Raw genomic sequence first — 26,558 nt, forward strand, 5'->3', positions numbered from 1 at the left:
AAGTGTGAAAAACGTGCGAAAGGATAAATAATTCTTAGGTGCTAATATGTTCATATTCAGCTGATTATCAAAGGTCTATACCAGCCCTGAATCACATTGAAAGTCCCCCTGATTGGACCAGTGTTGTTCCGACTGAGGTGTTTACATGAAGCATTTTGACCGGACTGGGCTGTTATTCTGATTATTATATCAGTACTCGTGTCCATGTAAGTGTAGCCAATGCTGCACATGAATGCACATAGTGACAATGAATGCACACAGTGATAGTCTGGAATTCAAAAACACGCCTACAGTTACCACTCACTGCCATAGGTGCCGCCACGGAGAACAGAGAAATGTAACAATGCCGCTAAAATGGCGCTTTTAATTCATATGCAGTTTTATAATGATTATTTTCGAGATTTGTTCACAATTAATCATTTCATAGTATTGCACTACTCGCCTATTGTAGCATATACTGTAGCCTAAGTATGAGTATTAGATAGTACGGCTAAAACGTATGCCTACGTTAAGTATGGGAAGTTTTTGCTATTCCAGCCTGAAGACGAATATCGGCTAAACTCGTTGGTTTCCGTGAGAAGACACGAAGCACACGACTGTACCATGACTGTACCGGAGCTCCACCATTGGCTCCGTCCATCCGCCGGGGAAGGAGGCGGGGGCGAGCTATTGAAAGACGGCAGGGGCCGTGTTGACACTTAAAAACCGAGACAAGACGACCCCCAGGATCCACACGGGCCTACCTATGTTACATTCCCACCGTGTAATGATGTCAGGCGAAAGAGGGAGAGCGCCCGAGAGTTTGTTTTAACACCGGGAGATGTTGCGGACGGCGCGCGGACTGCGTGACAGCACGACTCGGTGTCGAGGCGGAGCGGACGTTTTCACAGGTTGATGGTTTGGCTGAAGAAGAAGTAAATACACGGCGCTAGGCTCTATAGGCAGTTCGCAGAAACCGAACACGGGCTTATGTCAAAGGGACGAATAGGCGGTGCCTGCTAATTCCTGGAATCAGACCTCCAACCAGAATGACACAAGCACCGCGGGCAGGTTGGGGTTTATCCGCTGAAGTTGACGCTCAGACTTGGCCAACACGCAGCAGCGTGTAGGAGGTTTGTCTGCTGTACACATTTAACAGATAGCCAATCAAATCTGTTATTCAAATCGGTGCTCTTATGTCAGTGACCTATATCTCATGCATGTGCGCCAAGAGCCCACAGTAACCTCTCCACCAGTCCAGACAGCATGGAGATCAACGGGTTAGACAATCAAGCACAGCCGTCCAGCGCTGAGCCCGGGACGGAGCAGCCGGCTCCGGCTCCGCAGATGGAGCCCGGCGATGCTCCCCGAGAAGCAGGCAAGAGCGAGGGGGACCAGGCGGCGGAGAGCGAGGGGAAAATCGCGAAGGAGGACAGTGACGTGCAGCTGATCGAGGCCGGGCGCAAGCCGCCCCTCTCCCCGGCTCCGGAGCCCGAGGTGGGCGTCCAGGTGGAGAGGCACGACCACGGCGCCGGATTCGTCCCCCCAGAAGGGGGCTTCGGTTGGCTTGTGGTTTTCGCCGCGACCTGGTGCAACGGGTCGATCTTCGGGATCCAGAACTCTTTCGGCATCCTCCACATGATGCTGGTGAAGGAGCACGAAGAGCTAAACGACCCGACGTCTCAGTTCAAAGCGGGTGAGTAGCGGGGATGAAACAACACCACATCAGCTGATGGCCAGGGGGGCAGTTCATCGCGGATGCATGTCATTATAGCATACGTTAAACGTGCATGGCTGTATTGTCATCTGAAAGAATGGGACCACAATAAAATCAGCTACATTTTAATGTAGCACCAGCTTAAATAGTTATACACCAAGATAGGACCAGATGGAAACTGATAGTCGAAGCTTTATGTTCCACTGGAAACAAGGGGATTAAGTAAGCAAGTAAGCTTAATAGTTATATGTGATGTTGGGATACTATATAGCATACGTGTCACTGGCATGTATCAGACTAAAGAAGATGTTTAAATGGATTGCTTTACATAGTATTAAATACCACCAGTGTCATCAATACATTTAAATTGGACCTAATTCTTATATAGTTTTTGGGCATTTGTGCTTTCACAGCCTGCTCCTAAATACTTTGTTTGAGTCTTAGGAGAACACAATAGTTTATGTTAATCACTACCAGGCACCTGACTGCTCTGCACGGCGCTTGCTATCTGTTCACTAAAGCCATTGTTATTTTAATTCTATTCACCCACAAAGCAAATCTGTTTGTTACAAAGGGACTTTTGACGAAGTCCTACCTTTTACCTTGTGACAGTATGATTATAGAAATTTGTATTAACTGTGTCACAATAAAGCTGCTGTTGACCACAGATACTTAAGTACCTGGCCTCCACTGAATCCTGAAAGCCTGACTTTGATATGGAGTGGTGTGAAAGGCAAGAGGGGAAGCAGATAAGGAAGCCCATCTCAGTGTAGGAATCACTCATGTTATTCTGCAGGAATGTGACTTTTCCTCCTCATCGAATGAGCTCTAACTCTATCCTTACACAAAACCAGCATCAGGCTCGATGCTAATGGTGAGACTCTGTTGTTTGGATCCCTAGAGATTTTGTCCTTAGATGGTGGTAAAAACAAAGCTGCAACAAACGCAGCACAGCCTGATGGGTTTCTTGAAGACGTTTCAGCACTCGTTCAGTAGCCTGTTCAGTTCTAAATGACTGATGGGGAGTTAGGGTTTAATTAGAAACATCTGTGGGTTGTGCCCACCTGAAAATCTCATGACTAGGGTCTGTAAATGATTTGTAACTGGATGTTTTGATCCTGTTTTCTTTCTCCGGTGAATGACATTTGACCCCTTAATCGCCGAAGACTCCAGGTGTGAACAGACAGATGTTAAGACTATTTTGTAAATCAATATTTTGTACGTCTCAGCCCACCAGAAAGGGTTTTCTGGTTTTTCATAGATGGCTTTGTCTACTCCCCTTTCAAATCATCTGTCTTTTCTGCCAAAATGTGCACCTTGCTGTCTTAAATACACAATATTATAATAAACTGATATACCATGATTTGGAAGATTGAGAACTTCGCAGTATTACGTTAACAACTATTGAATACATTTGTAATTTTTTCAACGTGGGGATCCTCCTTCTTTTCCTCAATGCATAAGTTTTGGGAGCTAGTGTTGCAGAGTACGGGTCGGTCCAGATTCTTTTTTTTTCTTCTTCTTTTTTTTTGTGGGAGGAGGTGTTTTGAACGCGGGGATCGTGCAGTAACAGGAGTGGCTATTTTTCTTAAATTCCTGTCAAGCTCCACAATCTCCAGGGAAGGTTAAGGTCACGTTGTGGGAAGGGATTATGTTCCAAAGACTGTTCCTGGAACAAATTCAGTTCTTTATTATTATCAGTATGAAGACGGTCATGCAGGAAAGAAAGCAAACCCGAAGTCTCCGATGCGATGTGTTTCATTTTCTCTGTGTTTATGTAAGTGCTGGGCCAGGTAATATCTTTAACAGCATCCGAGGGCAGATACGGTACGGCTGGTAGTTTCTTTTCGAGAGCGTTCTGAAAAAGATGTTCTCGATGTGTTGCAAGCGACAGTGCCCATCAAGGCATTTCTGGCCTGATTCGTCTCCAGCAGTTGCTTGGATTTAGTTGCTGGTTGTGCTCATATGTGAAAGGATTAAGTGAGTAGGTTGAGTCCTGACCTTTTTCCCTGAGCAACAGAAGAAAACATGGGGAATAGCTTAACTAGTAGAGCTGCCGTAAAGAATCCTTTCAGTTATGCAGTTTGAGGAGATACAGGAAGTAAAAGTCACAAGTGCAGAACGTTTTTCGTATCAGATTGGTATGCATTATGGATAGTTAGTATACCCACGCTTGTACATGCAGACATCCACTTAATACATATACGTATGCATATAAATACACACACATATACACCTGTAAACATATTCAAGATGAGAGGAGATGTGAGGGGTGCTTAATGGTCGCATATGGTGTTGTTTTTCTCTGTGATTATGTAATTGCATCTCAGCAACACATCAGTGGTTTAGTTCCTGTTGTAGCCACACACGGTGTGTGTGGCTACAACAGGAACTAAACCACAAGGTGGTGGAGTTAGTCCTCGTGTTCGGCACGACATTCTTCTGAAATTGAAAAAGACAAAAAAAAATGGACTTTGTGTAGAGTTTGCAAAACTGGGAATCTGTGTGAAGGGGTAGAAGGAAGAAAGTGAGTTAATCAGGGATTGATTTTTAATAGCTGCGGAAGCGATTTCCATTAATGCAGCGAAAGTGTGGAAAAGAGCAGTAGAGGGATTCCAATGAGACACTAAACAGAGGCCGTGTGAACCACACTTTGTCCCGTTTATGTCGAAATGTCAAAGACAGTTTTAAGTAATGTTCACAAGGCAACTGAGATGAGGCGGCCGAGACAAAGTTCTGACAAGCCCATAAAACTAAGCACTTGAAATCAGTTTTGTTGTTGTTCATTTTGGAAATTTGGAAATTTGGATTTCAGGAAATAATCAAAATTAAAAATGGAGTCTGAGCGGCGGATGTGGTCCTAGCAGTTATTGCTGTTCTGTGGTATATGTACCAGTGTTTCTGTATACAAACAACAAAGTCATTCTGACCATGCATCTCTTGAAACATAAAACCGTGTCAAACAACAACGTATCTACTACGAAGGCACACTACTGAGGTTATATAATTATAATGCATCGCATGGGTTTGTGGGTCACTGCTAGCGATTGCTCTCATGGAGCGAGTGCAAGCAGATTAAGACCACGCTCTTTAAAGCTGTCAGGTCCTGAACAACAAAACTTGGGTTTGTTTGAATGTTTCTTGGACACATAATGAAATTGTTTACATTTTCAACTTTTCATTTTGCATTTATAACTTTAGTTTCTCTGCCACTGGCTTCGTGATACTCCTAACTGCTGTAGCCTACTCTGTCCCCATCGCTGTGGTCGCTTCCCTGTGGCAGTCATTGTAAGTTGACGTAAAACATATCACTGCCACCACAGGAATGGAGGCACAGAAAAACAGATTTAAAAATATAAATATCGTAAGTGCGGAGCGATTTACCCGATACAGATGAGCTTAATCGGGATTGTGTTAACATGTTGGAACAGGAGAGACCTCTAGCTCCTACGAGGCATGTGTTATCCCTGAAACATATTCAATTCTAGTATATTTAATTCCGGATAGTGTACTAATGCAGTAGCAGCGGTAATATCCAAGTGAAAAATATATTTGCTTTAGCCTGTGGTCCAAATGTCGACTTGTGTGTTTCATCACACTGCTGTTGCCTTTGTGTGACCTTGTCCCGTTCTATTTGGCTTGGCCATCTTTGGTTGTAGGTGGAACTGATAATATAAAGTTGGCAGTGGTTGCCTTAAGGCAATGAAAGGGATTGGTGTCAGTTCCTGAGTATTTCATGGGTTGGAAAAACTCGTAACACAACCCTTAAAACGTTGTGGCTCTCTAACATGTATGTTAGAGAGAACGTTGTATGAAATGCACATTTGCTTGCTACACATGTAGTGGTCAGGGACACTCCGAGGCCTGAATGAGAACAGTTTAATAAGACGTAGTTGAAGCTTTTATATGTTCGTAAATGTAATGTTCAAAACTGAATCTTTTATTCCCTTTCCTGTTTCTGACATGCCTCAAATGTATTCGATCAAATGTGTCAACACAGGATTAACAAGCCCTTAACAGACTGTTGTGCTCCGTGTAGTGCTCTGTTGTGCCTCCACTGCCCCAGATTTCTCCAGCATCTCCAGGGGAGTTAGAAATCCCAAGTTGGCAGATCAGTGCTCATTGTGGCATTTTTGGCATTCCAAGGGGCAGGGGAATGGGTTCAGGTTGGATCAGAGGCTCTACAGGCTCCTCACGCTCATAAACAGGTACATAGAGATGAGGTTTCCTTTCATATAGTTAACACCGTTGAAAGAAGTGAGAAAGGACTTGCAGCAGCGGTCTGGTCGCTGTGTGTTCGCTGTGTGTTCACTGTGTGTTCACTGTGTGTGCACGCTGTGTATTCACTGTGTGTTCTTTTTAACACCAAGGAATGAATGTGTTTTAGAGAAGTAATGACTGAAAAACAATGATCCCCCCACACGGCAATATTTTCTAGTGCCGTCTTGGGCGTGCGGGTGATACGAAGCATTTTCCTTTTCACATCTAAAAAGTTGAACTAGTTTTATAATAAAAAATATTAACTCAAATCTCTGAGATTGCTACCAGCCTGAGATCTACCTTTGTGGCCTTGTAATGGTGCTGAGAATATGTTTGACTCATAAGATGTTTTGTCGTTACAAAAACATTTTACGTAGCGTTTTCAGATCCTTTTTTAGAACTCTGGACACACCCACATCCACACATAGGACTGTTTTATGATGCAGCGCTACTTTGTTCACTGTCAGCAAACTAACAATGTTTTTTGCCAACAATGCTACCAGTGCTTGGTATTTGCTAGCTACCATCTGAATTAGCTTCTGTTATTTCCTTCATTTCCTTTCCCAACAGAATCTTTCAAAATGTACTTTCCCTCCTTTCTGTTGAATAACAAAGGCTTGCGACTACCAGCTAAGTACCAAATGTCTTCCAAGAAACTTGAACTCACCGCCATTTGAACTGTTAAAAATTAAGGCATTGCATGGTTTGTTACTCGTTATAGTCTTTGGTGTGTAGTTCACCATAATAAAGATCTCAATATGTTTCTGTCTAATTGAGATGGATTTCTGCAAACACACTGTTTAGTGCTGCGCTTTCTGTCCAAAGTATCACATGCGTCATATAACACACTGTACATCCTCAGCACCTGCAAAGGGCATTTCACGTAGCCTTGAGGAAGCGGACTTCCACATCAAGGCTTGTACCTTCTTATTTCCGTTAATAGTACAAAAATATGTATGGCTATTGTTTCTTTAACAGTGAGTACCCAAGGCACTTTCAAACACAACATGTTGCATTGTTTAGCAGAAGGAATACTTCCCCTTGTTCTCTCGTCCCCGCATACAGTGTCGTCAGAACGCATTTGGACAGCAATGTGTTTTGGGGTTGTTGTGGAACATTGGATTTGAAATGAAACAATGATCATGACGGGGAATAATTCCCCCGTTCTGTGTGCATTGCAGGTGAATAAAACTTTCTAAGTACCCCACAAGGCCCAAGTCTTTGCAGGAACAATGTATTTGTTCTTGTCGATAATCCACAAATCATAATGTGAATAGATTTCTTGTAAAGTACTTTCTGCTTTAATTGGAGGATTAAAAATACCAAATTCCTACGCTGGTCATCGGATATGAATACCTCGAACTGAAGGTGAAAACCTCATTATTTCATTTCAAATCCAATGCCACAGAGGACAAGACCGACCCAATAAAACAATGTCACTTTCTCAAGCCTGCTTGTAAATAAGAGCATTTCTAATCCTTACTTTATCATTTTTTTAAATGCAGTTATGAGGTAAGTTTAATGCAGTTTTGTTGTTTTGTAGTGGGCTATAGGACCTCAAAGCCTCAAAGTAAGTATACAATACATGTTTAGTTTGACATTTTTACGAAAGATAGACACAGTTCACAAAAAAGAGAAAACCACAAATTATAGAGTTATCCTCTATAAATATGTACATGCCTAAATTAAGCAGACTTGGGTAAATTTCTCATAAAAGGAGACTGCCTCTTAAAATTTAACAGTGTTTCTCCATCCCAAGGCGATTGTTACTCTAATATACAGATGGATCCTATGGAGTTTCTTTCTCGCTGTCAGAGTGAATTCATCATGAAAACAGTAGAAAGCTTGTTAAGCGTCCTCATTACTACCACACACACACACACACAAAAACACACACACACACACACATGCACACACAAACACTTCAGAGGCCCTCACTGTGTCCTTTTCCTTTTGTTTGAACCTAATCCTCCCTAATGAGTACACTGCACTCAGCCTATATACAGGCCTTTGCTTGCGTCAAGGCAAGGGGAATGGGAGTTCAGCGAGGTGAGGTTGGCCAGAATGGGTAGAAGATGGTGTTCCAAAGAGATCTGGTTTGTAGTGTTCTCCACATTGGTTATTAGATTATCTCAGAACTTTTTACAAAAGAGTCTGACTTACTTTTTACTGTTCACTGGTGTTGGCGTCACTGTTCAGTCAAACCCCTTTCGTTAGTCAGTGAAGTTGATAATGTGTCCTAGCCTTCAAAGAGGCTCCCTCTTTAAGTGTAGTCCACATTACTGCAGTGCCGTAATATTAAGTGTGCTTCAATGTAAAGCCAAAATGAGCAATGGTTATCCAGGACTGTGCCAGAGTCTGGGCTGAAATGATGCACCGTAAAGAAAAAGATACAGGACGCAGGGTAGCGTAGGGCACGTCCACCCAAGTTACTGGCAGGGAATGAGTTAAGAGCCTGTGGTCTTTCCAAACAAACTTATTGGGACATGTTGTAATGGACAAGAAACAGAATCCATAGCTGAAGAAATACCAGTGAGGGCAAGGGTAATCCCAGTAGGAGAAGCACTCAAGGCTGTTCCCATACATCTGAGTCCCAGGCATCAGTAAAGACTGCAGACCAACCACAGTAGAACTGACATGGTTGTGTCTGTGGTTTTGGTCTGTGCAGACTTTGAGGCCTGAAGGACTGTGTGTGTCATTATATTTTGGAGCTATTTGCTTAATTTTACTCTATGTCATGAGGATTGATTACACACGCACTGTCAAAGCGGTACGGAGTTTTCCCGGACCATATCCTTAGATCCTACCACTGACCTATGATGCCACTAAAGTCATGGAGGTCTGAAGCTGAGTCTCTGAGGAGAGTGGTTCTTAGCACTCTACCTCAGTAGTGCATTATTGTGCAATTATGATGCTAAAGTGCTTATGAGAAACCCAAACTCTGGCTCATTAAGTGAAGTAGGTTAATCCAGTCTTGACCAACTTGGCCATTTGTTTCTCCCTAACTTGTGCACCATTTTTGTGTCGGGGGATAAATGTAGATGTAATTAATGTAATGTCATGTAAATAATGTAAATGTCAAAATAGGATTTAATCGCTCACATTATTAAAATCTCTTGCTTCATATTGTGTAGGTTCCACTCAGGCCAAAACCGATATAACCTGTCAGGTCATTGTCAAAGGTTTTCTGGAACAACGGATCCTTTGTGTCCGGTGGGTTTTGCGGGATGGGGGGGGGGCGTCTGCAGATCAGTTTTTGTTCGAGTGCATCCTGGGCTCAAGCCTTTGTCTCAATCCTCAAATAATTTTCTAAGCGGTTTGTGGTATGGCCAGGTGCATTGTACTCCTGGAGAAGGGGGTGTTGCTGTTCAGCAGTGTTGAGAGTTGGTGTGTGTCAAAGCAGCATCCACAGGAATACCAGGGTTTTAATGTTGTGGCCTATGCACTGTTGCAGCTACTGAAATCGTTATACATATTTTATAATATATTAATGTTTAAAATGTACTTATCTGCTCTATGGCCAGAGATGAAATATTAAAGCATTTTCCCTGTGCCAATGACGTATGTTTTTGTGGCTGTCACATCACACTGTAGAACTTAAACAATTAACAGGGACAAGTTCTAAAATGGTGGAAGTTCATCAAGGACATGTCAACCAATACAAATTCTTGTGTCCTCTTCCATTTGGATAAATACACTATACGAAAGTTCGGATACAGTCCCGCCCTTAAACTATTCAAAATGTGTCTTTGTTGGGTGCGCTATGTCCCAGTAGATGAACATTGTACATATAGAGTACAGAATATTTGGGTTAACCTCCACACAAAGACAGCATATACAATGCTGTCAAGCTCCTGTTTCCCTCTGTACACACTTAGTTTGTGTGTGTGTTCGTGTGTGTAAATAGATAAATAAGTCATTCAACCTGTTTATCAGTCCGTTTGGTCTCGTTTTCATTGAGCCACTGTATCAGTGTGACCCACAGCCCAGACACCCAGACACCAGGGTAGACATTAAGACTACCTTTGCTCCCTAGGAGACTAGGCATGGACAGGTGTTTGTTTGCACTACGGGGAGCATTTGAGGCTCGTTATGTTTTAACACTGCATGGATATTTCACCACAGACCCACTGGACTTCCCACTATTTTCATTTTCAAGTCAGGGTTGCATCAGCCACTTTATGTATATTGTACATTGTCATGTGCTATGTCATGTTGTCTTTAGTCTACTTTGTACATATGGGATATATTCTTTCTGTTTTATATATTCTCAACGTTTGCACATTTTGTTTACATTTTTTGTTTAGCTGCTGCACCACAGGGCTTTGAGGAAGGTAATTTCAGTCCTGTATTGTGTTGCACATGTCAGAATTGACAGTAAAGTTGACTTGACTTGACTTGACTTGAAGTCTACTAGTGGTATGACTGCTATGATATTTCACTGGGGATTTCCATGAAATGGAAGTCACTGGGACTGGACGGGACAAATGAAGTCAGAATGGAGAATGGAGTGAGAATTAGAGAACGCAGCTTTGCAGTGTAATGTAGAGGTTTTTATAAGCCCCTAAAATCAAGAGTGTTGACAGTGTTAAAGCTCTGTGTACCGTTTTTATAAGACACACAAACGATCATAGTAGCATCTGCCCCCACAATATAACACAACACCCAAAACAGATGAGATGAGAAATTAAATCCACTTTAAAGTCACCCCTCTGGAGGCTGGCAGATGAAAAAAATCATGTGTCTGAGGATCAAGCGTTGTCATCAACAACGATAAAAATATCCACCAAAAGTGACAGATACATTTTTTGCGATTGTCCTGTTCCTGTTCCTGTTCTTGCCATTATCTTACACATATTACCTCATTACAGCATCTCCTTAATGGGTCGAAAGAAAATCATAACTTTTGGATATACTCTGGAATACCATACTACTTTGAAACTGCCCAGGCCACCAATATATGCCATAGTTGTTTGACTACGATAAGTAATAATGAAGCTGCTTGGGGGCAAATGCTGCAGTTACATACAATGTGTCATGGCGGTTTAATGGCAAAAACATGGGGCCCCCTGGCAAAGACTTCTTCTATTTGGCTGCTGTGCGGTACAGTATTGTGTCCTGTATATCTGTTTCACATTATATGTTGATTTACAACACACAGCGCAAACAAGGGTAACGTTGTATTTTAGTTACATCAGGTGATACTACAATTTACAGGGTTTTAACAGTTTTCTGACTATAAATTCTCTCTCCTCTCAACTTCCTTTCTCCAGCCTGGGTCGGGGCCTTGGCCATGGGCATGATCTTCTTCTGTTCACCTGTGGTCAGCATGTTCACGGACCACTTCGGCTGTAGGAAGACCGCTGTTGGTGGTGCATCCCTGGCTTTTATTGGGCTGCTTAGTACGTCATTTGCAAAGTAAGATCCATTTGTCAGATCTGTCATTTGTAAGATTTGCAGTGCAGTTAAAAGGATTTTATTTGAATACTGTATTAACAATTTTTCAGCACTGATATATTCAAATAATATCTTGACTTCGCTGTTTCAGAAGATATCACTTTACAGTTTGCACCAAAGATTGACAAGTTGCTTTGCACACAGGCACTGATGAACAAATAAAATGACCAAGTGATGACACCAAAAGGTCAAAGGTCATTCACTGTTAAACCCTAATGTTTCCTTACTAACTCTGTGTGGCAACACGTGTTTTAGCAAATCAACAATAACTTAATTATTTCATAAGGATCTTCGGCTCCTGTTCAACATCTTATCTTCATTTCCGTTTTTCTTATCAATAGCTCCTTGACCCTTCGTTACTTCACATATGGCGTGTTGTTCGGCTGTGGCTCCTCCTTCGCCTTCCAGCCCTCGTTGGTCATCCTCGGCCACTACTTCCGCAGGCGCCTGGGCCTGGCCAACGGTGTGGTGACGGCCGGTGCCAGCCTCTTCTCCATGGGCCTCCCAGCTTTCCTCAATATCGTGGTGGAACCTCTGGGCCTCAGCAGAACCTTCCAGATCCTCAGCCTCTTAATGCTGGTCCAGGCCCTGCTGGCGCTTACGTTCAAACCTTTGCTCCCCCCTGGGGGAGGCATGGGCCCACCAGGTATGGGCCCTGGCCCTTCTGATTCGCAGACCCAGGCTACCGCTCCAGCTGGGAGCAAGTGGAGCAGGGCCATAGCAAGGGTCAGGAAGTACTTCAACCTGCGTGTTTTTCACATCGTGACATACCGTGTGTGGGCTTTTGGAGTTGCTACAGCTGTATTGGGCTACTTCGTGCCATATGTCCATCTGGTAAGAACATCTCATCTCATGCTTCCGTTCGGTAGTAGTTTGTGTTGTTTCTGATCCAGATTATATTTTGATAGCAATTACAGACTCTCAAAGTTGCTATTTTTTCTGTATCTACTCTGCAGTAGCCTGCTGACAATGGTTTATTTATTTTTTAGTTGATAGATGTTAATGGGGGATGAAACAGAGCTTTACAGTTTTACAATTATTTCCATTGTGCTTAAACATTGCCTAATATGGCATCCTTTTGGGTATCTGTGGAAATCATGACATATTGGTTACCGTATGCTTAAATAAACTGTATTATGGTGTAGATTAGTAGGAGCTATATAGCGTTGTATGTGATGGATAAATGACAATGGAGTCAGAGAAGCAGAGGCAAAGATGTCAGAGCCATATTTTTGCACTGTGGGTGGTCTGTTGCCGTTCATTTTCTGTGGGCGTTTCAAAGAGTGGGAAATGGAATGCATGTCAGCAAATGAACGGGGGCTGATGGTCTGGCTTGTCCCTTTCAATGTTATAACAGGGTTTGAGAGAACTCAGTTGCCAGGTTTCCGATGATAGAGTCAAGAGTTCTCTCCCTTCTTCTTTCTCTGCCTTGTTTCTGCTGAAGTACACTTGTCTCTGGTAATGTTCTGTTTGCTCATTTGAGCAACAAAGGTAGACAAAGGTTGCCCACTATCTTCACATTTCCTGGAATATTACTGATTCAATGTCTGTGTTGAATGGATTTGTCCTAAACCACATTAGTGGAAATCAGTAACTGTCTGTCACCCAGGAAGTGCAAGTCTGTCTCTAATTCCTCCACTGGGGATCAGCTTGTGAACTGGTGTCAGTCAGTTCCAGACAGAGTCAAAGAAAAAATGTATCATGTTTTCCCAAGTAAAAGTAGTAGAAAAATATACATGCAAATCCAGTTGGACTTTAATGAAAGAAGTCAAATCACTCTCAAGTCGTACGAAGTACAAAGTGGCTTTTGACATTTATCACAATACAAAATTCAAATATTTCTGCAAAATCTCTACTTGACCTATGGTAGACTTTGGTGTGAGATGTGAGATAGTAAAGGAAGTGGATGAAGCGTAAAGCTAAGCTGTGAAGTTGATCTCCCTCTATCCAGATGTCGGATGTTCCAGCTCCGGCCTCCCTCTGTCAGGCCTGTTGTTTCAGGCCCGGGCCCAGATGTAAACACAGCCCCGGCCTTTGTATTGGCTCGACCACCTCAGGAAACCTCTCCTGTATGGCCTCTCTGTGTCCCTAAACATGCCTATCCTATGGCCATTGATGAATGTAGAGCCCTTCAAAGCAGAGCAAATATTTCACAAGGACCAGCATGTTCAGGAAAGACTTCAGAGGGTGGTTTCATGTTTTGGATCTGATTTGAGGGGTCATGAATGAGGGGAGTGGGAGGGTCTGACCTATATGCGTTGGGCCTTCCTGTCCCGCTGTTCCTAAGGTCTGTTGATGGAAACATTTTGTTATTGTAAGATCTAGATTTGGGGTTATGGATCAACAATTCATCCACTCCACCAAATGCTGAGTGCACTGACGTCTTGGACTCAGAGCTAAAAAATGGATAAAATATAGAAAAATACAGTTCACCATCAAGTTGATTGAAGACTCAAGCATGTATGTTATGCAGCACAGTCAGAGTGTCCATCATTAATCGGTCTGTTATTTTGTGTCTCTCAGATTTACTTTGTGAAGGAGCAGTTCAAGGAGCCCCAACAGGAATGGGTGCTCCTGGTTTGTATAGGAGCCTCATCAGGGGTGGGACGCCTTGCTTTTGGCAAGATCGGGGACCTCATTCCTGGTTTACAGAAGATCTATATGCAGGTGAGGCTTAAAAAGTGCTGAGTCCACTCTTTTTTAAATGTTTTCCACGTTTTCTATGTCTTTGTGTTACCTACCTCTTTGTCATATAATGTCACCTGGACCAATGCTTGTAAAATATAATTTTATTAAAAAATTAATAAAATTATATAATATATAATATGGACATTTTTATCAGTAGTGTATTGGCTGTAGATAAACATGACTCAGATACTGATTTACTCCCACGGGATGAAAAGTAGCTTTGCTTGTGCTGTGAGAACTAACCACAGAAATCGTCTAGATAATATCAGGGATGATTTCCTTGATTCTGAAAGCGTAAGCACAGGAGCTGAGGTGAATACATTCATTATTACACAAGATAAGATGTTGCAATAAGATTACAGTCCCTGGTTTGAGTAGGGAACTGGGATTGAGGATAGAGGACTAAACCATGACCTATACACCAAACCACAAATACAAATGGCGAAATGGTTTTGTGGTAAGCCCTGAGTATGTAGACCAAACCAAAACCAAAAAAAAAAAAAAAAAACCCACATACAACCTCATACCCGTGGCTCAGATCTAACCATATAGCACCTACTAAAGCTACTCCCTTACCTTTAGCATGCTCCCCAGCTAGCGTGTTTCCTCCTTAGCCACAGGCACTCATTTGCTCGCTCTGCTGCCAGGAACCAGCTCGAGAGCAGTGGTGGATTTTGCCACAAATCCACGGCAACCCGCCTCGACCAGCCACACACAGGCACTCCACCCTCGCTGCTCAGCTTCTGCTCCCATCTCTGCATACCTAGCTCTCTTGTGCTCTTTAGCCTCCTTAACTATGTCTTCCCACAGGACAGTAAGCTCAATAAAATACACTACCTTCTCTGGTTCAGACCACAAAAGCAAGTCACGCCATAGCTGGTTGCCAGCTATCTGCGCTGGAATAATCAGCTGCCTGTTTAAGTCGGCCCTTAGATCCCAGGCTCCCCCTATCCTTAGCTGCCCTGCGTTCTGACTGGTCCTCACTGGTCTGACTTTTTCTCCCTCACATACAGCCATGATAAGCCTATTCTCCTTTCAAGCAGATAAGGAACTTACTTCTACTTGTTTCTGCTCAATTGCAGTTGCTAAGCATTTCAGAACCTGGTTATGATTCCAGGTATGTCAATCTTTTATGTGTACATACACAAGAACACAGTGGGCAGGCAGCATCCACCCCTAACCACTGGTTTAGGTTATGGGGAGATGGCAGTACTTCATAAGTAGCCCCTATCACAAATCTAATCCTGGTAGCCCTCATGCTCCACAGCTCTCTGCACTTAAACTTCCTTTTCTCTACACTCTCCCAGTTCACCCACTGCCCTTGCTAAGCCAGCGACATTGCCCCAGTACATCTTACTGCTTCCTGTTGCTTATGAATCTCCTCCACTACCATCTTTCTCTTTTCTGCTACTGGTGCCTTGCTCCACAGAGGTTTCCCTGCACACAGCCCCAGGCCTCCACGCCCTTGCTGTACTTGACTTATGATATCCTTATGCCTGAGAACGGCCTGTGCTCGCTGTATTGCATCTTTTGGATTCCACTTCATCTCTGTGTTAACTGTGGCAGCCACACACCTAACTACTTTTGACTGAATGTGACTCATTTCCAGTCTAGTCTTAGCACACTTAAACTGCTCTGTCGGACTAGTTACTCCGAGCTCCAGTATGCCTTTCCCATACAAGTCTGCGCTATTTAAGCAGTGTGGGACACCGAGACATTTCCTGATAGATGAATTAATCATCCTTTCCAGCTTTTCCACCTTTGACAGAGGAACCTCATACACTGTCAGTGGCCACATTAGCTGGGGCAATAGACCAAATTGCACCATAACCAGAACTTTCCTGGGAGCCCTGACCGGTCTATGCACAAAATGCCTTTGCTCATTTCTTGCCTCAGTCCTTCAAACTTCGCTTCATCACTAATACTTGCATCATACTATCTTCCCAAACTCTTCATTGGCTTCTCTAGTTCTGTTGGAACCACCTCATAATTTATAAGAAACCTCTTATCTACTACCTTTCCTTTAACGACTGAAATACTCCTAGATTTACTTGGCTTCACTTTCATCCTAGGTTTCATTCCAGGTTTCTACATAACTTATCCAGCAGTCTGCTAACACATGGAGCAGTTAACATCGCCATGTCATCCATGGAGGCCCTAATTGGGGGGAGGCAAAGCCCTCCCTGCACCTTTTCTCCACCTACCACCCATTTTAAGGCCCTAATAATCACCCCATTGCCACTGTAAAAGCTAGTAGAGAGACAGCACACCCTGCCATGATGCCTACCTCCAGCTGCTGCCACGCTGTAGTATACTCTGCTGTAGTAAAACAGAGCTGTATATCTGAAAAATAGGCTTTGACTAGTCCTTTTATACTACCTAGGACTCTAATGAAGTCAAATGCTTCCCATAGCAGATTGTGAGGTATTGATCCAAATGCATAAGCCAGGTCTAGAAATACAGCATGCAGGTCTCTCTTCTCACGCTTTGCTGACTGAATTTGGTGCCAAATCATGCTGGTGTGCTCCAAGCATCCAGAGCAGTCAGGGATTTAAGTCTTTTGCATCAATCAGTCAATTTTTCTTCAAGTAACTGGACAACCTCTGTGCCACAACACTGAAGAAAACCTTCTCCTCAACATTAAGCAGACTGATCGGTCTAAACTTATTTATTTCTAAAGAATCCCTCTCTTTGGGAATAAACATCCCCCCTGCTCTCCACCATGACTTGGGAATTCATTAACCTCCAAAGAAATCTGAGCACATCTGGTGCACTAGTATACAGCCGATAAGGGACTCCATTAGGTCCCCGGGTCTGAAATTTCCCTAAACTACACGGCAAAGAACCTCTGCACCAATCAAAACGTTTGAGCAAAATTTGTGCAGTGATGAACAGCAGGGAATTCTGAATTTGTTTTGATTTGTTTACAACAACACACTCTATAATAAAACCCTTATGGGGTGTCCCCAGACTCCAGGCTGTCATATTATAATAGTTAATGTAGTATTTTCAGTTTTTTTGAGCACTTGTGCTGCACCTGTGTTGTACCACATTTTTGTGACCTAAATATGTCTATTTCTTTCAGTTGAAAGACTGACAGTGTTTACTACTCCTGTTAGTACTGAAGATATGAAAAACGGTCTTTAAATGCTAATTGATAGTATGATTTATAATGAACGGAGACAATCAGGGCATTGGAAGCATGTTGTGCACATCCATGTATATTCTGTGCAGTTCCTTTCTTTTGAAACCAGACATTCTATATATTTTGTATGTTTTTTTGTTCAGTTTCTTATTTCTTTCTAAGTTTATTGTGCTATACACTCCTTTGACTTTCGTGGTTGTACATGGTGTTGTTAATGGGTTCTTGATGTCTTTTTAAGGTGGTCTCCTTCATGGCTCTGGGCCTGATGTCCATAATGATCCCTCAGTGCACCGTGTTCAAGTGGCTGGTGGTTGTGTGTGTGTTCTTGGGGCTGTGTGACGGATGCTTCCTCACCATGATGGCTCCAATAGCCTTCGAGCTGGTCGGGCCCATGCAGGCCTCACAAGCCATAGGCTACCTTCTAGGCCTCATGTCCCTCCCCATGACAGCAGGTCCACCCATTGCTGGTAAGAAACACACTCTTTTATAATATTGTATATTTCTTTTTAGCATAGCACTGATTTATTCAACAGGGAATTCACAGTGAATCCTGCACTAAATTCAGGATGGTGGCAGAAATGACACAGAACAAGTTGATTAATATTAGCAGATGAAAACAGTTGGACACGAGTAGGGAAATAATGAGAGAGTAAAGCAAAAGTAAGACAAATGCGCAGCAGGATAGAATGTGCAGTGGATTGTATTTAGAGATGCTTGGGCTCATGGCCAACCACCGGCTGTTTGCAGGAAGAAAAACATACACAGAGTCAGTACTCACCTCCAGTTCTGCTGTTATGTTCATCAACTCTCGAATAACAAATGTGTATATATTCTACTAATCGCAGAAGACGGATTTGATAATGGTTTTGCACACTTGCACACACGGCAATTTCCTCCAGCTATTACACATGCCTGACAAGCTTTCATGAACCAACACTTTGCTTCCCTGGAAGCTTTTTCTTTGTCTTTGTGTCCTGAGCCCGTATACTGGAGCTCTTTGATGTCGAGGTTTTTTGCAGTTCTCTTTCTCAGCTGTTGAATTCACTCTCAAAATGCAGCTTTTTGTTTTAGATTACGTATTTAGAGACAGTGAAATATCCATGGGGATTAATTACGCATCCATATCAGGAGACAGGAGTTCAGGAAAACCTACAGAGGTGGTCACTTCAAACTAAAAATGCCCTCTTTAGCCACTGCTAAATTGTCCTTTTGGGGGCACTGTAGAAACATGCCAGACACCAGTGCTTGTAAATACAAATAATAAGACAATAACTGAAGTATAGTTCTGAATGCCTTTCCTTCTGAATAAATAACAATGATAGTTCAGTTGGAGAGTAGCCAAAAGATTTCATTGTATAAGTGTGAAGACAATGGCCTGCATGCAGATAAAAGGTGCAGTATAGTGCCATATGGTTTCAGTTTGTGTGATATCTCCTGCAGTCAAACATGACATGTAACTGACACGGTGCAGACAAGTTCCATGTGTGTATTTAATGTACTGCACATAGAGGGTATTCATATTTTTTTTTACATATTGAAACTTTTCATTTTATTTAGTATTCAAAACATGCGTTGGACCCAAAGAGCCGCCAAGCTCTTAAGAGTCTGAATGAGATTCTGAGTATATCAACGTAGCTTAGTTGTTTTGTACAGTCTGCACTGCTCCTGAGTAAGAATGCATATGTGACAGGCTACTCTGTAAGTCCACCCCTCCCCCTCTCATGTCACAAGTTGAGCTAGTTGAACTTGTTGACATTGTGTGGTTACTGTACTTCATGTTTGGTTTGTTTGCTTAAGCTTGCATAGATAGATATAAATTATTGTTTTACCAGCTGCAGAGCAGGTGAGGTTCAAGTGCTATAATGCGTTACAATTGTACCATCTCCTTGCTGCAGGTTATAGTGCATTGACAGGCCAAACACAATTTCTATCTAAATCTCACTGCATTCATTCTGATATTTCCTTGTACAGACACACACTACACGTACACTTCCTCGCAACAGCATATAAGTGAGATAAAAATCAAACCAACAGGACATGTAATCTGTAGTAAGATTTTCCGCTACTGTTGTTTTTTCTGCAGCAGATTTTCTGCAGCGTGTCAGTGTTTCTCTGACACCACTCTCATGCTTTTGTGTGGAGTACAGAGCTGGAGTCAACACGTGGCAGTGGCTTAACACAAAAACCTACAAGCAGAAGAAACAGCAAGTATTTACTGTGTCCAAATTTTAAAAGTACACCCTCTGGCAATTTGGAACCCCTCTGATGTATCATATATGTGTATTAGAGGTCTTTATAAATGAAAACCAGTTGTATGGAGTCCTGTTGCCAGAATACGATACCTCTGAACATGTGCAGACCTCTGTCACAAACCTGTGCCAGCAGACTACAGCTAGTGCACCATACTGTAGAGGTCCAACAGGAAAAGGCCTCAACAAATGAGAATGTGTGAAGTGGTAACAATTACAAATACATAGTAGGTGTATTTTCAAACGCTGACCTGGCCCAGGCTTGCTGTTTCCCTTTGCTTCCTGTCTGTGTTCTAAGTTTATCTTACCATTTCCTGAATTTGCACGGCTCAGTTTTTAAGTAGTTTGAAACTTGCATTGTTTACATCAGCCTTTGCTTGCTGACATTCTTCACCGTCACTGCTTTGTTGTTGAACTGCTTGCATTTGTTAGTGCTTATGTTTGTGTTTGCTTAGCTCAGTGATGGGATGTGAATGGTGAAACTTGCACGCTTGCACATGTACATGTGCATCGTTTATGCGCGATAAAAGCAAAAGGGTTAGTTACATGCTACTTGGACAAGGTACTTTTATTGCACAGATACGTACTGATGTTTTCATTCAACTGTTGCAAGTGAGAGGGGAAAGGGGACAAACCAAAAGCAGGACGCAGGTTGTCCAAGAGAGAGTCCAAACTAAAGAGCAATTAAATGGAAGGTATTCCAACAAAGGATCCAGAATTATCCCAGAAACAGAGCGGAGTTCAAAATACCACACAATCACAACTAGAAACAACAAGAAAACACTTAAAAGGACATTAGGGGAAACATAGATGTATACACTGTATACACTGATCACCCTCAGAAGGCCCATGTCCATTCTCTAATGAGACACAACTGTTGTGGAGGGACAAGGGAGACCCACACAACATCAGGAAGGTGGTTTCAAAACACCATATTAAGGTGGTAACAAGACAGCACTGCATGAAAAAAGCTGCATGTGGGAGTGTGTGGAAAGAGGATACAGCTGGTAAATCTGCTGTGTGCCAGCAAGGTGCTACAAGACACACGAACACACCACATACAGCCGGTTCCAGGAGTCCTCCAATAGTCCTCCCGACTTGTTTTAACCTGCAGGTTGGACCAATTACAGAAATGCAAACAATCACAGAGGGAAGACAGACAAAGACAGGAACTACAACTAATTCTCTAAGACATATGTGAAGGGAAAACCATGACATCAACGTAACTCCTGGATGCAATTCTTGATGTAGGACAGGTCAGCATTAATTATGTCTTCCTACCTCCACTGCCCAGGTCTCCTGCATGACTACTTTGGGAACTACACGGTGGCCTTCTATCTGGCTGGGGTGCCTCCTGTGGTGGGGGGCGTGGTGCTGTTCTTTGTGCCCCTGATACACCGCAGGCTCCAGCGAGGCCAGTCGTCCCCAGAGGAGACGTCCACCACTGCTCACATGTTGCCCACTGCCCAAACACCCGAGGAACCCAAGAGCTTTTCAAACGGGGACATGCTGCCTGGCTACACTGACGTAGAGACACACATCTGACTCACATCTTAAAAAGGTTGCACACTTTTTTCACTTTTAGTATTTGAAGTGTGTAAACGATGCAGTGCGTGAGGGCGCACACGTTTCTCCTTACGTTTTCCTTCTCTTTTTTACCAGGGATTCAGCCCACCAGCACCTTTTCTCATCATTAGATTACCCTCCTCTCAACCAGAAGTCTCAACTGTCGACTTCCTGTTGGCTGACCTTTTAACCTCCCACTGTTGGCTGTTTGCTTTTATTTAATGCGGAGTAAGTCGAGAAGAACACCGCTGGCTACGAGCCACAAAGAGGACGAGAAGAAGGCGATCCCCGTTGGATGATGGAGGAGTATAAGCACAACATAGTCTCCACTACAATCGCTTTATCAGTCGGGACTCTGTCGTAACACATACCTCCAAGAGGAAAGAAGTGAAGACGTGCTAACTGAAAGGTGGTAGTTTCTGATTTTGCAGCATTTATCTTGCTACTTTAGCTTTTGAAGCTATAAGAAAATACTCTGATTTTAGATTCTTTATAAACATAAACATAAAGTTGAAGAGGCATATAAGATAAGAACCAGTGAAGGGATAAATTCACAACTTCTTCATGTAGTACCTCATTGATTTATTACTTTTTTTTAACACCGTGCATTTAATTTAGTTTGTGTAGCTGAAACTCGTATTGACTTATTCACAGGTTTGTTATATTCACCTGTAGTCTACTGTTGGGAGTTTTGTGCTGTGACAGCTGAACATTTTTTTTTAAATGTCACGAGAGGTAATAGATGATTCTTCTGACAGATGAGCCACCAGACACAATCACCTCAACTCAACTGCACACTAGTCTTAGACCTTGGCTGTACTCTGTACTCACAGCCAGGCTCTAAAACTTAATAACGTCGATTTCTTTGCCAGTATGGCCGCATGGGAGACAGATGTGTGGATTGTGGCAGCTGCTGATTCCGCTGATTCGTATGCAGCCAGGGTGATAGATCTTTTAACAGTTTGCAGCATCGGTCTTTGACTTTGTAGGATGTGGCAGGTTGAAAAAAGGGTAACATTTGCTGCGTGAATTAATGAAACTAAACACTACAGTTGATACAAGGTCTTCTCATGAGTCTGTAGAGCCTTAATAATTGTGATTCTTTCCAGTCACTGTACTCTAAAGTTTCTATTGGCCTTTTAACTTTTTAGCAGGGTGCTAGACAAATCCGCATTAACTGTGTTTGTTACGGCTTTGAAACATAATAGACAATAGTTTTGTACTGTGTGGACACTGTACTATAGTTGTTTAAGTGCAAAGAGTTGGAATCATGCGGTCATTGCAGGAGCTCGATGGCTAGATTTTTGGTCACATAAGTATGTATCGTTTTTTCCTCTGTTTTAAGGAGAGTGCATGTACTTGTACAACTATCTTTATGAGGACCAATTTGAGTTTCAGACAATCAGAGCGAGGACATGTTGGGAAAGTGAGCACATTTGTGGCCCGGTCGTCGTTTTCTCGCATCCCTTTCGAAGAGGTGTTTGAGGGCGAAGGCTCGGCTTTAGAGTTTAGGCACTTGTTTGCGATGTTTATGGTCAGAGTAAAGGGCTAGGAAATGCATTATGTCAATGAATGTCCTCACAAAGATAGCCATATAAATGTGTGCGCGTGCTGCACCTGTACATTTGATACTAGTGGTAATTATGTAATATGAAAATACTATTAAAAAAAAAAAAATCTGTTGATTAGAGGAAACTACAACATTTGAAACTGCCAAACGGCCCACCCCCTCATAAGGCCTCATGTTAAAGATCATCCAGTCAGTCTGCTGCTTTAGTTTAGTCTCACCACAAAGGCATCGCTCACTATTTTGGCAGTAACGAAACACAACACCACAGCCTTGATGTACCTTCGAGGCAGCAGTTTGTAGACGCTGTTACGTTTCATAAATGTTACAAACCACTTACCTCTGCTGCACTCACAGATTACAAGTTCTCACGAACAATGAACTTTAACGATCAGATGTGAAGTAGAGGTGCAATAATCAACAGTGAGACATACTACGTGGTAATATGCATACATCGATAGCAGCGAGGAGAGCTGGGGAAAGGAAAGCTGCTATTCCTTTATGTCAGTTCGCCTCTTTGCTGCGTCTGTCATGATTTAGTCTGCTTCTGTGTTACATTTCAGAGCCTAAAAGCTGCACAAACCTCACCTGCTGAGTGTAGCTCTTTGGGTCTAAAGGACAAACCGTTCTGAATAGGAAACATACACCTCTGTACCTCAGTATTCAAACAATCCTCAGTAATCCAGTTGGAACATTATCCATTCATACTTCATATATTACTTCATATATTTTTTTTTGCTGTTATGTGTAATGTTTTTTTTTTTTTTTTTGAGCAACAAAGCTGCCAAATGCCTGTTGTGAATCAAGTCTTTCTTCCTCCAAAACCTCATTAGTGTTTCTTTAGGTACCACAACACTGTGGAAACATCAGACTTCCATACAAGCAAACAGTTGGTGCATAAAGTGTGTTTCTTTTTTTATTACTTCCTCTTCATTTTTCCTTTTGTTTTGCTCGGTTGTTTGTGATCCTCATCATTTCTGTTCTCTGTTACCTCTTCCTGGCGGTCACTAGCTTTTCTTTATATAACTCGTCTGTAATTGAAGAAATGCAGTAATAGAAATGTCTAATATACTTGTGTAATGTTACACAGGCAGTGTAGTGGGTCCACACGTAGGTCTCTAGTTTGACAGTGGTAATGTAAGATTTTATTGGCAGCGCAAACACAACTGGCCAGCAGATTACATATATATGAAAAAAAAAGGGTAGGGTCAACTAAAAAGCATGGGCTATCAGAGTTTTACGTGTACCAGCCACATAAGCTAACAATTTAAATGATCTCTAATTACTGTGTCCTTTATTTAACCGAATTAACATCCTTCTTCTCAACATTTTGTGTTCAGAAAAGCTTCAGGAGACGCTTTGTATAAAACTATAAAAGCAGACAAAATCGCTTACCTATAGCCTTAACAGCTGATATTCAATTGTGTGAACACCACCTGTGTGAATAGGAGAATTGGAGAGGTAATCCTCGATGCATAACTTCATATTCTGTACAGCACCATCTTTAAATTACCGCTGCATTTGACCGGACGTAACTGAACCAGTCAAACTAGGGGCCTATGTCTCTAAACTCGCACAGTCTGGCAAACAAACGAGTCAATAGCAGAGAGTTTCCCCTCTGGCGGCCATATTGGAGGACCTCGGCCTTCTGGGTAACACCCAGTAAACTCAGTAAAGGCTGACTGTGTTTGAGTGCACGAGGCGTAGCTGTTTCACCAGAAGTTTAACAGAAACGTCAAGTTTAGATATATATATATTTTTGACATGTTTGTATGTACGCCACCTTGTTAGCTATAGCATCTTAGCCTCACCGTCCTTTTTGAAGAAGAGACAAGGACTAAAAGACAGTCACAGCAGTAACCTCAGTCTGAAAAGAAATCTGCCTTACATTTACTCATCGCCGGTAGCATTGCTGTACACCAGACCAGAAACTGTCCCTAGACTTGGGGCAAAACCATGTAGGAAGTTCTTCAGCTCTCTACTTGTTATTTTCTCTCTGGTTTCAGTTTATCTGAACAGCCTCCTCTGTTGATTTTAGTCAGCTTCACCCAGTTTCTGGTTAGAACCAGCTGAGAGCTCCTTGTTTTTTTTTTTGTTTCTCTTTTTTTACCTACTGTAGGTATTCAAATAGAGAAACATGACATATATCTGTACAGTTTGTAATAACGTTTAATTAACCTGGAATTGTTTTTAAAAAATTGTATTGTTTTTTTGTTTTTTTTTAATTGTATCTGTTGGTGATACTACTGGAAAGAGAACTGTTAATTAGGTTTACCTGTTCAGATCTGAAATAATATATAAAAGTGAAGAAGCTGAATGATGATGTGAAGAGTGAATAATGATGTGGGACGTCTGGATGGTTGTCTGCCGAGCCGGCGTTCGGCTTGCCAATTTGTTTTGTCTATGCAGCATCACCCGGCTCGCTTGCTCTGACCGCGTCAGACTCTTGAAGGCAAACACTCAGCTGGACTCCCCAAGTCAGCGTTTGCCTACTGTAGCATTCACAGCCGTGGCCTGCACTCATTCAGGAACAGCTAAACCTACAGTCGAGCCCCTTGTTACTTTACCGAAACTGTGTATGTACTACTAACACGACTACTTGTTTTACTTAATGTAATTATTAGTTCTTTTTTTTTTTTGCTGTTGTTGGACAAGCTGCTTCCCTGACAGCCAAGATGGACAAAATGTCTCATTTCTCTCCTGCTTGCTCGACACACCATATGCAGGTCATGGTTTCAGAGAGGCACATTCGAAGCGTATTTTTAAACCTCGAACTAAACATCTTTATACTGAATTTATTATTAACAACAAATGTATCGCATTTACTCATTAAAACGGTTTATCGCATCTTACTCGCCTGTTTCATTCGGCTTGAATTTAGCGGTCAGTTGATTGTAAACAACCTGCCCTCCGAGTCTCATCTCGTTAGACTCCCGTCTGGCAGATAAAGCCTCCTTACCCTCCTGTGCGGTGTGCCATTTCTCTGCTCCCCTGACCTCGTTCTCTGCTTACTGTTTAACTGGTTTGAAAACTACGCAAACAATATGTGAAACGGGATAGCTAAATATTATGAAGCTGGGCCGTGGTTTCCTCGTAGACGGCCATGGATCACTTCCAGCAAGAGAAATGTTTGCCAGCGCATGTAATCATTACTAATTGTTGTGAAGGACTTGTTTTATTTCTTTGTACATCTCAACCTGACTTTCTTTCTACCCTCTGTCCCGCGTGTCCCGGGAGCCCTGGATTCATGCATATTTGTGACTCTCTTGACTGTAGGCATCATGTTTTGACAGCAGCAGTAATCCGTTGTTTAATGTTTTCGCCGGTCATTCTTATTCTTATTCATGATTCTGTATGGCCTTGTCGCAGCCTTACACAACGAAATGCACAGCATATGAGTGATGTTTCAGTGCAGGGCTCTGCTAAGCTTTCCTCCTCTTAACCTCCAGTAAGGTCGCTGCAGTTAAACCTCTATTGCCTCTGTTCACTTAAAGCTTCTGTCCGTCTGTCCCACACACCTCCACCTTTTTATACGAACGCCTAGTTCAGTTTTACAAAATGTTATGAGAAGGCCAGTGACATCACATGATCTGAAATTAAGACATGCTGCTAGAAGAAAATGTAATTTTTGTGTTTTTTTTTTTTTGTTTTGTTTTGTTTTTTGTCGTAAAATTTTAATCTGTATCAAAAGAGGCACATTTTTTTTTCTATTAAACCAACAATAAAGGTGTAATATGACAACCCGTCGCCGGCGGTCATTGCTCGTCACTCTTTTGTTCGCCCCTGTGCGATCGGTCCTCAAATGTTCCACTTCCACATTAAACTCTGCAGGTGTTTTAGTCAGGCGGGAGGGTTGGAGATTAACCTCAGACCCCTTTTGAATGCGAGGCACGCAAGGAGTTTCAAAGAGACACGTAATGCTCCGCCGTT

The 26,558-nt window shown here is 42.5% G+C and overlaps 1 protein-coding gene across 1 annotated transcript; it reads left to right on the forward strand.

Moving 5' to 3' along the window:
• Positions 1–546: 546 nt before the first annotated feature.
• slc16a2 (solute carrier family 16 member 2) lies at positions 547–26,374 on the forward strand. The gene is made up of 7 exons (XM_047585493.1): positions 547–1,675; positions 11,230–11,374; positions 11,755–12,247; positions 13,937–14,080; positions 17,485–17,713; positions 20,790–21,056; positions 21,158–26,374. The coding sequence occupies exons 1-6, from the start codon at positions 1,246–1,248 to the stop codon at positions 21,038–21,040; spliced, it is 1,692 nt and encodes a 563-aa protein (XP_047441449.1). The 5' UTR covers positions 547–1,245; the 3' UTR covers positions 21,041–21,056; positions 21,158–26,374.
• Positions 26,375–26,558: the final 184 nt, after the last annotated feature.

Source organism: Mugil cephalus, chromosome 5, assembly GCF_022458985.1.
Source record: "Mugil cephalus isolate CIBA_MC_2020 chromosome 5, CIBA_Mcephalus_1.1, whole genome shotgun sequence".
Taxonomy (NCBI): Eukaryota; Metazoa; Chordata; class Actinopteri; order Mugiliformes; family Mugilidae; genus Mugil; species Mugil cephalus.